We start from the raw sequence: 13,986 nt of genomic DNA on the forward strand, positions 1-13,986 counted from the left end.
GTAGACCATCTAGGTTTGTGTACGTTCACTCTATGATGTACAACGACCAAATCAGATCACCTAACAATGCATGTCTCAGAACACATAGTTAAGTAACACACGACTGTACTTATTTGGAGTTTTGATTTTACGTCAGAATACAAGATATATTATATATTAATAGAAGAAAAAACTGGTTAGGATGCTTTTATTAATTTAAAACAGAATTACAAAATCACTTGTATTACTGTTTTGTCTTGTCATAAGGTGTTTAGCAGGAATAAGAAGAGTAAATGAAAATCCATTTCTGAAGTACTAAAACTTAAGATGGATACATTGCATTAACAGGGCCACTTCCTTATAAGGTCTCTGTCTTTTTTTTTTTTCTTTTTCTTTTTTGAGACAGTCTGGCTCTGTCCCCCAGGCTGGAGTGCAGTGGCTCAATCTCGGCTCACTGCAACCTCCGCCTCCCAGGTTCAAGCGATTATCCTGCCTCAGCCTCCCGAATAGCTGGGATCACAGGCGCCCATCACCATGCCTGCCTAATATTTCTGTATTTTCAGTAGAGACAGGATTTCAGCATGCTGGCCAGGCTGGTCTCAAACTCGTACCTCAAGTGATCCGCTCACCTCGGCCTCCCAAAGTGCTGGGATTACAGGCATAAGCCATCACACTTGGCCCCTTATAAGGTCTTAAATGTTATCTGAATTCAAGAGCATATTAAGGATTTAAACAAACTGATAATAATTTTTCATTTCACAGATTATCACTCTGCCTAGGTTTTAACTGTGGCACACACCTTGAGATACCCACCAGTGGAACACAGTGATTCAGGAAATACACAGAGTTAATTTACATGTATTGGAGTTTAAAATGTGAAAATACAGAGAAGGCCTTCAAATGAATAAAATGTGAACTTTCTGCACAGTAGAAGTGAGAATGAAAAAAATTAATATAGCTCGTCATTTACATGTAGGAAAAATTTCCTCAATGATTTCAGTAACAATCTATTTCTTCTTACATATAAATGTGAAAACGAAGCCTTCAGGATTTGACTTACCTCTGAATCGGAGTCCTTACTAGAGCACTGAGAAAGCTTGGATGCATTTGAACTCTGCAGTGAGAATTCTCCACTTTCCTGGGACTGTGAAGAACACGCCCCTTCTCGTAAGGGATGAGCCTCATCATCACTGGACTCCTCGCTCTTTAACTGAGACACGTCAGACATACTAATCTCAGGCAGGGAGGTGGGGGAATCGCTTTTTCTTCGGAATTGCTGCAATGCTGTGCTTGGAGAGGGGCTCGGCGTTCTTGAAAAATCTCCAAGACCTCCAGTCCAACTAAAACAACTTCTTAGCGTTCCCAAAGTGGGTGGTGAAATGGTCCTTGTGAATTTGCTGCTCTTAAAAGAGTAGGACTCTTCATCTGTAAACACTGTTGCCTTGTCTGGAATATGATCACTTGGAATATGATTATTCGGTATGTCATCACTTGAATTATGTGGTACATTTGTGTCAACCAGCCTCTTGCCTTCTTCGTCTCCAGACTCTGATTCATGCAGATTGTTCTCTTTATCTGTGACAGAAGTTTCATCCAGAGGCTGGCTGCTCACTTTGTTTGACACACAGTCAATAGAATCTAGAGAACTGCAAAAAAACCTAACCGGAAAAAAGGAATAGAAACAATAAGTATAAGTATTTTAGAGTTTTCTCAAGGGGTGTCAAGATTCAAAATGGAATAATTAGTTTCTTTTTGAAAACAGTCTCATAAATACATAATTTCATAAAGGCATAAAAAATCTTAAATTTTAGTCAAAATTCAAATTTTGATTATGCCAACATTCACACATTTAGAATTCTATTTATGCAATGAATTTTTAGACAGGACTTTTTTTTTTTTGAGACGGAGTCTCTCTCTGTCACCAGCCTGGAGTGCAGTGGCACGATCTCGGCTCACTGCAACCTCCACCTCCCGAGTTCAAGTGATTCTCCTGCCTCAGCCTCCTGAGTAGCTGGGATGGCACAGGCTCGTGCCACCACACGGGCTAATTTTGCATTTTAGTAGAGACGGGTTTCTCCATGTCGGTCAGGCTGGTCTCAAACTCCCAATCTCAGGTGATCCACCCACCTCGGCCTCCCAAAGTGTTTGGATTACAGGCGTAAGCCACAGCGCCCGGTCTAGAGAGGACTTTCTAAAAGCAGTCTTCTATATACACATGTACTTGGAACTTCTGTACTTTATTTATGCCTAATCATCATATAGCTGTTCTTTTCCTAAACTTATGGACTCTCAAATAGAAGATAAACTCTTTGAGGGCAGGTACTTCCCACGTCTTTGTATCTTCCACAGTACCTAGGATGGGGCTAAAAGATGGTCAAACATATGAACAGATGTAGAAATATGCAACCAAAAGGACAATTTACAGCTATTCTCTCATATTTTGTAGGAAGCAAAATTAAAGAAATTAGCTATTTACCCTTCATCTTAGCTTTGCTCCTAGCATTATACCATCTGGGAACTTGTAATAGTATACTAATCTAGCAGCATGTTATATACCCTATAAACTTCTGCACTCTTTTAAATATACAGGTTAAGACTTTCTTTCAAATCAATCATTAAACTCTATATTACTAAAGAGGTATCACTTATTTAGCATAGCAGCTTTGAAAAAAAAAATTCCAATAAAAATGAAAGATCAGTATTATTGAGGAGGCAAGAAGAGTTTTTAGGTTTAAAAAAATATCCTAGTGTACATGATCAGATAAAACATAAAACTTAAACAGAATTTACCTCCTTAGTAAGCATTAGTTCAAATCCAAGATAATGAACAGAATATTTAGTAAATGCTAGAGAGTAAAAATCCTTTCTATCCTTTCACCAAATCCCTAGATTAGTTGTATGGGGAGGGGGCAGGAAGCAGTATACGGAAGAAAAGCTCTTACAAGGCTTTGCAGTAAGCAGAAAACATGAGCTCCTAGATAGGACTGCAAATCCATTTTTAAATCAACAGTAATTCCTGTGATGCCCAACTATTCTTCCACATATCATTTCCCAGGTAAAGAGAAGTGATAGTGACAATGCCAGGGTTATAAAATTAATTGGCTAGCAACAAACGGAATTAAAACTCAGAACCTTCCTCCCAACTGGCCTATACTGTTACTTAATTGACTTGTATTTCCAGATCTCGAAAGATAAAACGGGCATGTTTCTGTGATAACTACCTACAAAATAAAAATAATAAAGACTTAAAACAGGCTTCCAAAATGCAGGCAAATTGGTGACAACGTTTTACATGTTTGGTATCTCCTTTTAGTTGCATTCTATTAAAAAGAGAGGAGTGGTAATGCTTGCACATATGTTAATGACTAGGCATTATGCCAGGTGCTTGATATGCAGAGTTTCTATTTACCTTCACAACAGACTCATGTATATAATCATCCATTTTTTATGAAGAAATAGGCTCAGGGAGGTGAACAGTGTGTGAAAGATGACTCAACTAAAAAGATGACAGAGTGAGAATTCAAATCCAGGCCTACTGGATTGTATGCTGCCTCCAATCCATTGTATCAACTGTGACTAGGAATTTTCCTACCACCACTACTAACTATACAACCTTGAGAATGCTTAACTCAGAGCCTCAGTCTCTTAACCCCAAATAGTGAAGATAGCATCAATCCTGTGTATCTCATAATATTTTTGTGAGAAATAGAAAAACATGCAAAATTACTTTGAAAATTAACTTTGAAAACTAATTTAATAATATCCAGTTAATTAAAAAAAAATTTTTTTTTGAGATGGAGTCTCGCTCCGTCACCCAGGCTGGAGTGCAGGGGTGCGACCTCAACTCTCTGCAACCTCCTCCTCCTGGGTTCAAGCATTTCTCCTGCCTCAGCCCCCAGAGAAACTGGGATTACAGGCGCCTGCCACTACGCCCAGCTAATTTTTGTATACTTAGTAGAGATGAGGTTTCACTATGTTGGCCAGGCTGGTCTCAAACTCCTGACCTCCGGTGATCTATCCTCCTTGTCCTCCCAAAGTGCTGAGATTATAGGTGTGAGCCTAGTCCTATCTAGTCATTATTAAATGTTGCTATACAACGTAAGCCATCAAATGATGCATCAAAGACTGACTTACTCCTGATAATTATTTCTCACAGAAAGCTGATAGAGAAAAAAAATTATTTCTCTAGGTATCTCTTAATGCACCCTCTGAACAGGTTGCTAGTGAAACATCTAAACTACATAAAGCAGCCATGTACAGTCTCAAACTAGAAGATTTCCTTAAGTTTCTACAATGACTAAATAGGCAAGCCCTGTAGAGACACACAAACATTCTCATTCGTTGTCTCCAAAGAAGAGCTCAACGTGAAGCAGCAGCACAGGGAAACTCTACTCTTACCCCAGCGGAAAAACAAAACCAAGTTAGAAAAATTGTTCCGAGTGAGAGAAGTCAACTTTCTAGACGTTTTTAATTAGTGTGTTTTGCTTTTTTTTTTCTTATGAGACGAAGTCTCGCTCTGTGGCCCAGGCTGGAGTGCAGTGGTGTGATCTCGGCTCACTGCAACCTCTGCCTCCCGGGTTCAAGCGATTCTCCTGCCTCAGCCTCCCAAATAGCTGGGACTACAGGCGCCCGCCACCACGCCTGGCTAATTTTTTGTATTTTTAGTAGAGACGGGGTTTTACCATGTTAGCCGGGATGGTCTCGATCTCCTGACCTCATGATCCGCCCACCTCGGCCTCCCAAAGTGCTGGGATTACAGGTGTGAGCCACTGTGGCTGGCCCAATCAGTGCATATTATCTAGAACACTTTTCCATTTTTGTGGCCAATTTTTCATCATTCCACTGTTAACAAGCACCTTTAATGAGGGTGAGTAGCAAAAGAAGAATCAAAACTACTATTTAATCATATTGTATTGCAACTATTTCCTTGAGAAGACTCCATGGGAGAAGGGTTGGAAACATCACCTGAGGTGAGACTAAGAAACTACCAGTGGTTCATTCCTTCATGCTCATCTCCCATCATCATGGTTAGACAGAGCTGACTGCTGCCTGATCTATTAAACTTGAAAAACAGGGCAGGGTGTGGTGACTCATACCTGTAATCCCAGCACTTTGTGAGGCCGAGGTGTGTGGACCACTTGAGGTCAGGAGTTCAAGATCAGCCTGGCCAAAATGGTGAAACCCTGTTTCTTCTAAAAACATAAAAATTGGCTGGGCGTGGTGGCGGGTGCCTGTAGTCCCAGCTACTCAGGAGGCTGAGTCAGGATAATTGCTTGAACTTGGAAGGTGGAGGTTGCAGTGAACCAAGATGGCGCCACTGTACTCCAGCCTGAGCGACAAGAGTGGAATTCCATCTCAAATAAAAATAAAAATAAAAAATAAAAAACTTGAAAAACAAAGACTACTCATTTGAAGTCTTCTAGTGGAATACAGCAGCTGGTAACTTTTCTCTCTTAGTGTTACTCTATCATGCCTAGATCACTTCTGACACTTATATTTCCTTTTTCATGTTGTGGCACCACCATCTAAAGTCAACATAATAAGAGTTACTTACTATACGTTTATCATCTACCTGTAAGGCACTGCCTTAGGTGCACTGCTGAGAGTAACTCATTTACTCCTCTCATTGGTCCTAAGGCTGTCATAATTGTTAGCCCCCATTTTTAAAAGGAGAAAACTGAAGTGCCCAGAAGTTAACTTGTCAAGTCACACATCTTATAATGAACACAACAGGATTCAAATCCAGGGAGCCTGACTCTGGTTCTAAATTCCTAATCCACAAATTAAACTGACTCTTTACAATCTCATGATTGCTGCCAGGGACTACGGCAACAGTCCACCTGATCCCTCTTGAACCCACTCTTCACAGGCACTCAGAATGGCTGACCTAAAACAGAGAGCAAATCATACACCACCTCCCCTGACTAAAACCCTCTCAAAATTTCTTTTGTTTTTTTTTCTGGAGACAGAGTCTTGCTCTGTCTCACCCAGGCTGAACTGCAGTGGCGTGATGGTTCACTGCAACCTCCTCCCGGGTTCAAGCAATTCTCGTGTCTCAGCCTCCCAAGTAGCTGGGACTACAGGTGCACACCACCACGTCCAGCTAATTTTTGTACTTTTAGTAAGGACAGGGTTTCACCATTTCATCAGGATAGTCTCAAACTCCACCTACCTCGGCCTCCCAAAGTGCTGGGATTATAGGTGTGAGCCATCATGCCCGGGGACCCTCTCAATGTTTCTATCGCCTCTAAAGAAGACCTAAAGTTCCCACGTTGGCATACAAGCCTTCAGTGAATGGTCTCCTGCCTATTTCTGCTCCCCTCACCACCCACCTTTCCCCAGTTTGAATTCTGGCAGAGGTCATCACAGCACTGATGGACAGCAAGGAGTTGTCCTGGGCCCCATGCTGCTCCCCATCTTTACACCTTTCCTCAAGCCGTCTTGACTCTACTGGGAAGGCACTTGGCGCTGGTCTTTGCCTGTTTCACCTGTCATTTAAAACTAGGCAGGGACACCCAACACTCATCCCTTCCCTCTCACCCTTTCCAACCACTGCCCCAGCATTAGATGCCCCCGAATGCCCTCCAAACACTGTATTCATGCCTTTATCTCTGTACTCACCATACTGTATGGAAAGATTTTTGTTTATGTATTTATTTTTCCAACTGAACTACAAGCTTCTGGAAAACAAAAACTGTCTTTCTCAATTGTGAACTATAGCACCTGGCATGGTATCAGGTTCTCACTTAATATTACAGCTCCAGTCATCTACATTAGAATATATCTCTGAAAATACTTTGCAAAATTGTATTAAGCCCTCAAAGAAACAAAAAAAGTAGGGAAAAAAAGGGGGGAAGGGAACTCCCCCCAAAAACAGAAGTCTGTAATGCAAAATTAATAATAGGGGCTACAATCCTCTTTTATTCTGATTCTGTACAGAGAGATTACAAAAGTACTAGAAGTTAAAGGGGTTTATGTCAGAACTAAGACAATACATGATAAAACTATAATCAGATTAAGGCGGGTTCTACACCTGCTTCCCTCTAGACTCAATGTTTATTCAAGGCTCATCATCACTGGTCACTAGAGAAATGCAAATCAAAACCACAATGAGATACCATCTCACGCCAGTTACAATGGCAATCATTAAAAAGTCAGGAAACAACAGATGCTGGAGAGGACGTGGAGAAATAGGAACACTTTTACACTGCTGGTGGGACTGTAAACTAGTTCACCCATTGTGGAAGACAGTGTGGCAACTCCTCAAGGATCTACAACTAGAAATACCATTTGACCCAGCAATCCCATTACTGGGCATATACCCAAAGGATTATAAATCATTCTACTATAAAGACACATGCACACGTATGTTTATTGTATCACTATTTACAATAGCAAAGACTTGGAACCAACCCAAATGCCCATCAGTGATAGACTGAATACAGAAAATGTGGCACATATACACCATGGAATACTATGCAGCCATGAAAAAGGATGAGTTCACGTCCTTGGCAGGGACGTGGATGAAGCTGGAAACCATCGTTCTCAGCAAACTAACACATGAACAGAAAACCAAACACTGCATGTTCTCACTTATAAGTGGGAGATGAACAATGAGAACACATGGACACAGGGAGGGGAACATCACACACCCCGGCCTGTCGGGGGATGGAGGGCTAGGGGAGGGATAACACTGGGAGAAATACCTAATGTAGGTGACGAGTTGATGGGTGCAGCCAACCACCATGGCACGTGTATACCTATGCAACCAAACTGCACGTTCTGCACATGTACCCCAGAACTTAACGTATAATAAATTAATTTTAAAAAAAGACAAAATAAATACCAACAGAGTACATAATACAACAGACAATCAACATTCTGGAGACATAACTATACCTGCTTCTGGTCCCTGGAACCACAACTGCACCACTTTCTTCATTTTTCCTTTGTAAAAGTGTTGCAAATTTATTTCTCGTCCTAGGTGGAGTGCTTACGCTCTTTTTGTTAGCAGGTCCATTTACCAGGTCAGGCACAAACACTTCAGAAGAGCTCAATGATTTATTGCCTTCATAGCTATTTCTCTTAGTCTTCTTTGTAAATGAAAGAGAATACTGACTCAACAGGTCATCTTCTGACAACTCTTCTAAATAAAAACAAAATTATCTGTAAATCTTTGTTTCACATGTACTTAGAGATGTGGCCTTAACTTCAGTCTACATCACATTGTCCTAAAAATAAGGACTTATTTTTTTTTAAAAAAACCATGCCTCATAAAAGAAAACATAAGGATAAGGATGATTCAAAAAAATTCCCTTAGCTCTGTTTTATAATTTCACACATTGGTTTAAGGTTTAATATCAGCTGTTTATACAATTTCATGTTAAAATTACCCAAATCAAAATTTCAGAGCATAATCAATCCTGCGTGGTGATGTATTCATTACACTAAGGGTCTAATTTTGAATATAAAAAATTCTCCAGGAAAATTTATATGTAAATATATGGTTAATGATCAATTGTTAAAATGTTCCAATAAAACCAGCAGCTATTGATACATACGGTTTATGTGTTCTGGGTTTTGATGTATATTGTGACTGTCAAATAGTCCTAAGTAATTTGTGCTGTAGCTCTGATCCTCATTACTTCACTATGAGGCCCAAGAAGATTGCTATGTGTCAAATATATTCTGTGGTACTAAAATAAATCATAAAACTAAATAATAACAAAAGTTTAAAGTCTGAGATAGGTAAGTACATAGAGTCAGCACTAAGGTTCTTTGAATGACTTTGACTGATTCTGAGTCTGTACAGCTTCTTCTCCACGGAGCTGTAAGTGCACACTACCGTAATCTTTGTGAAGTTGATAAGACAGGTTAGTGCTACCAAAATACCAGAAACAAGATGTCTCATATTTTTAAGGCACAGATTTTTAAAAAGCTGTATCAGCAAATTAGATGTTGACTCCTGGCAAAAGTGAAATCTGTTTATTATGCAGGGAATTGTGAGTCCTTGCAGAAGAAGAAAAACAAGTGTTCCAGGCTCCCCAACAAGGCTTTCAGAAGCCACACCAGATTAACCTCATTTTTTTTTTTTCTCAATAAGGTTATTAGCATAGCTGTTTGGGGACTCCGTAAGTTAAGCACGTCTTGAATTTGGCAAGACACTTGAGTGTCTCTCGCATCATCCTAGCAGACGATGTAAAGCGATACCTACTGTATATTAGTTATGGGGATTTGCAGCAAGTTGCGCAGGCCTAGAAGACTACTACTGGCAACTGTTAGTCAAAAGGAAGTCTGTCTCATATACTCCAGATTTCTGTACTTGCTCTGATTCAGTTAAACATTATAAAAGCAGACATACTGCAACCAAAACTTTTAGACTCATCAATTTCCAGATGACATAGATAATACCCATTTGTTAGAAAATACAAAGGTTCAGGCCGGGCGCGGTGGCTCAAGCCTGTAATCCCAGCACTTTGGGAGGCTGAGACGGGTGGATCACGAGGTCAGGAGATCGAGACCATCCTGGCTAACACAGTGAAACCCCGTCTCTACTAAAAATACAAAAACTAGCCGGGCGAGGTGGCGGGCGCCTGTAGTCCCAGCTACTCAGGAGGCTGAGGCAGGAGAATGGCCTAAACCCGGGAGGCGGAGCTTGCAGTGAGCTGAGATCCAGCCACTGCACTCCAGTCTGGGCGACAGAGCGAGACTCCGCCTCAAAAAAAAAAAAAAAAAAAAAGAAAGAAAATACAAAGGTTCAAACAAAAAAAATCAACAGGCAGAACAATGAACTAAAATGAATTAAGATTATTGTAAGAGGAATGAGTTAACCCACATTTAAGTTTAAAATGTAACTAGACCTGGCTTAACAGCAAATGGCAAATATCAATTATCAACTCAGCAAATTCCAGCAAAATGCCAGATTGCAAGAATGTGAATGCAATCTTAGTTTGCAATAATACAAGCACAGGACTGAAATAGTGCCACAATTCTGAATATTTATTCTGTGGTAAGCAGACCACATTTCAATAATCATACTCACTTTAACAATTATGCTATTATTAAAAACCTGTATTATATCCTGAATGTCCAAGGAACATAACAGCCTGGAAGAGAAATTTAGGAGTGTCACAATGGCTATCTTTAAATCATCTGAGGGGCTGGTACATGAAATAGGAATTAAACTTGCTCTAGTTCTTTTGTTTTGTTTCTGTGTTTGTGAGTGTAGAAAGGGGATAAAACCTATTGATAAGTTGTAGTTATAAAAAAGTAGACTTAGTCTGACATAAATAACTTGTAAACTTGCTGATAGTGAGCTATCTACATAAAAGGGACAGCATATCTTGATCGTAGCAGAAGAAAATGAAAGAACATGTATAGGCCAGGGGCAGTGGCTCACACCCATATTCCCAGCACTTTGGGAGGCCGAGGCAGGTGGATCATGATGTCAGGAGTTCAAGACCAGCCTGGCCAACATGGTGAAACCCCATCTCTACTAAAAATACAAAAATTAGCCAGGTGTGGTGGTGGACGCTTGTATCCCAGCTACTTGGGAGGCTGAGGTAGAGAATTCCTTGAACCCAGGAGGTGGAGGCTGCAGTGAGCCGAGAACACGCCACTGCACTCCAGCCTGGGTGACATAGGCCACACTCTGTCTCAAAAAAAAAAAAGAAAGAACGAACGAACATGTATGTACAGTGTACTTCTTCTATAATAAGTATGTATTACCTTATATAACATACACAAAAACCTTTTATTTCATATGAAGAAACAAAGGTTCAGAGATAATTATCATGAAAATCATTTAGGTTCATAAGGAATCAGGATATTTTAGCTGAATATGTATAATCTATACCTAAATTTGAAAAATAAAAGCATGAACTAAAATCTGCAAGTCTTTATTTTAATTGTTGCTATTTCATTCACTGATGTAGATGTCTGAGGGAAGGAAGTTAAGAGAGAAGGAAGCAATTATAATCATTCTTTCCATGTTAAACATCCTCTATGGTGAAAATATTCCAATGTTTCCCCAATACCTAGTATATTACTCTCAGCACTTCTGTTCAATATTGTACTAGAGATTCTAGTTTCCTTTCCCCATTTAATTGTCTTGGCACATCTGTTCAAAATCAGCTGACCACATATATGTGGATCTTTTCCTGAACTCTGTTATTCTGCACCAAAGCTCTCCTTACCTATCTTTACATCACACACACTGTTACATCACACACTGTGGTTTATAGGAAATCCTGAAGTCAGGCAGTTCAAAAGAAACCAAGCTTAGATTCTTATATTAAGAAAAATAAATAAAAGGTATCTAAACTGGAAAAGGAGAAGCAAGATTGTCTTTATTCACAGGAGACATAGTAATTTATATAGAAAATCCTGTATATTCCACAAAAGAGATACTAGAACTAGTACGTGATGTGAGCAAGTTTGCAAATATATGATTAATGTACAAAAATCAACGGTATTTCTATAAACCATCAATTAACAACTAGAAAACAAAACTGAAAACACTATTTACAGCAGCATCATAAATCTGATATATAAAGATAAATTTGACAACAGATATGTTAAGATCTGTACAATGAAAACTACAAAGCATTAAAGACGTAAATGAATGAATCAGAAAACTCAGTATTGTTAAAATGTCAACTTTCTCCAAATTGATGTATGGATTCAACTAAATCGCAAAAGACTTTTTATTTTTATTTTTTATCTGTTTTGAGACAGTGTCTTGTTCTGTCACTCAGGCTGGGGCACAGTGATGTGACCATGGCTCACTGCAGCCTCAAACTCCGAGGCTCAAGTGATCCTTCCACCTCAGCCTCCTGAATAGACGGGACTACAGACACGCATCGCCATATTCGGCTAATTTTTAAAAAATTTCTTTTGTTTTTATTTTTTGTTTTACGATAATGTATTCTGAACTAGTAAGACCCTTTGAGCAGGGAAGCTGCAGCTTTGGAAAATAACCAGCTGACAGCTTTCTTAATTTCCTCTGCCTTCCAGGTTCAAGTGATTCCCCTGTCTCAGCCTCACAAGTAGCTGGGATTACAGATGTGTGCCGCCATCCCTGGCTAATTTTTTGTATTTTTAGAAGAGATGGGGTTTTGCCATGTTGCCCAGGCTGGTCTTGGAGCACCTGATCTCAAGTGATCTGCCTGCCTCGGCCTCCCAAAGTGCTGGGATTATAGGTGTGAGCCACTGCACCGGCCCTAAAAATTTTTTTTGTAGAGACAGGGTCTCACTATGTTGCCAAGCCTGGTCTTGAACTCCCAGGCTCAAGCAATCCACCTGCCTTGGCCTCCCAAAACGTTGCAGTTAAGTAGGTGCAAACCACTATGCCTGGCCTTTTTTTTATAGAAATTAAAAAGCTAAATTCTAAAATGTACCTGGAAATGTGAAAAACACAGAATGGCCAAAACAACTTTTCAAAAGAAAACAAACTTAAGAGACTTACACTGTCCCACTTCAAGATTTCCTATAAAGCCACAGTAATCAAAAGTTTGTCTGATGTAAAGATAGATATGGAGAGCAATGGTATAGAATAACAGAGTTCAGAAAAAGATCCACATGTATGTGGTCAGCTGATTTTAAACAGATGTGCCAAGGCAATTAAATGGGGAAAAGAAAACTTTTTAACAAAGGGTGCTGGAACAATTGGACAGCCATATACACAAGGTAAAAAAAAGCCATAATCCTTACATCACATCATATTAAAAAAAAAAAAAACTAACTCAAAATGGCTCACAGGCTAAAACTGTAAAATGTAAGAGCTAAAACTAATGATGATGCTTGGCTGTGTCCCCACCCAAATCTCATCTTGAATTGTATCTCCCATAATTCCTATGTGTTGTGGGAGGGACCTGGTGGGAGGTAACTGAATCATAGTGGCTGTTTCCCCCATACTGTTCTCATGGTAGTGAATAAGTTTCATGAGATCTGATGGTTTTATGAGGGGAAACCCCTTTTACTGGGCTCTCACTCTTCTCGTTTGTCACTATCTAAGACGTGCCTTTCACCTTCCACCATAATTGTGAGGCCTCCCCATTCATATGGAACTGTGTGTCCATTAAACCTCTTTCTTTTGTAAATTGCCCAGTCTTGGGTATGTCTTTATCAGCAGGGTGAAAATGGACTAATACAACCATAAAACTTCTAGAAGAAAATAGGAGAAAATCGTCACGACTTTGCATTGGGCAGTAATTTCTTAAATATGACCCATATCCACCAGCATTTTGCAAAACTGAAATACGTACCACTTCTTGGTCTTTTCACAATGGATGATTTTCTTGGGAGATTTAACCCTTTAGTACTAATCACTCGTTCCACTCCCACAGTACTTGGATTTTCCTTCAATCGTGGGGCATCTGAAACAATACCCGACTCTGGTCTGGGAGAATAATTCCTATGCCAAATGCTGCTAACATTAGCTGACTTTTGACATGTTTTGTCATCCCAACTACGACTTCTTATATGGGCAGGCTAGAAAAGGAAAAGGAAAAAGGTTATTTGCAGAAAGAAAATAATCAATTTATTTCATTCTGTATCAACATAAATTATAAATAAACATCTTAAGTTACCCTTAAAAAGAACAGCTGTTGATGAAACAACCGTCCTTGAATAACATTCCCTACTTTGCTGGTCCTGTACTTTTCCATTAAATGTTTCTTATATTCCTAGGCCTGTTTTTCTTCTGAAGAGAGTCAAGCAACTTTGTTAGCTCATTTAAAAAAAAAAAAAAAATCAAGAGCGGGAGCAGGTGTAGAAAAAAAAATTAAAAGCAAACAAATAAATAAAAATCTTCCTAATACAAATGGTGTAAGAAATAAGACTGTAACTGAAGAAATGTGGTCAGGAAAAAGGTGTCTTTAAAATGGAAAGCAGCCAGGCACGGTGGCTCATGCCTACAATCCCTTCATTTTGGGAGGCCGAGGCAGGCAGATCACTTGAGGTCAGGAGCTCAAGACCAGCCTGGCCAACATGGTGAATCCCCGCCAC

General features: G+C 39.7%; 1 protein-coding gene across 1 annotated transcript in view; it reads right to left on the reverse strand.

The window, feature by feature from the left end:
* Positions 1 to 13,986, reverse strand: part of EXO1 (exonuclease 1) — a 41,368-nt gene that overhangs the window by 10,803 nt on the left and 16,579 nt on the right. The window contains exons 10-12 of the mRNA XM_023216181.1: positions 13,245 to 13,470; positions 7,879 to 8,125; positions 1,040 to 1,637 (exon numbers count right to left, since the gene is read on the reverse strand). Of these exons, the coding sequence (XP_023071949.1) occupies positions 1,040 to 1,637; positions 7,879 to 8,125; positions 13,245 to 13,470 (1,071 nt within the window). The remainder of the gene's footprint in view (positions 1 to 1,039; positions 1,638 to 7,878; positions 8,126 to 13,244; positions 13,471 to 13,986) is intronic.

This window comes from Piliocolobus tephrosceles, chromosome 1 (genome assembly GCF_002776525.5).
Source record: "Piliocolobus tephrosceles isolate RC106 chromosome 1, ASM277652v3, whole genome shotgun sequence".
NCBI lineage: Eukaryota > Metazoa > Chordata > Mammalia > Primates > Cercopithecidae > Piliocolobus > Piliocolobus tephrosceles.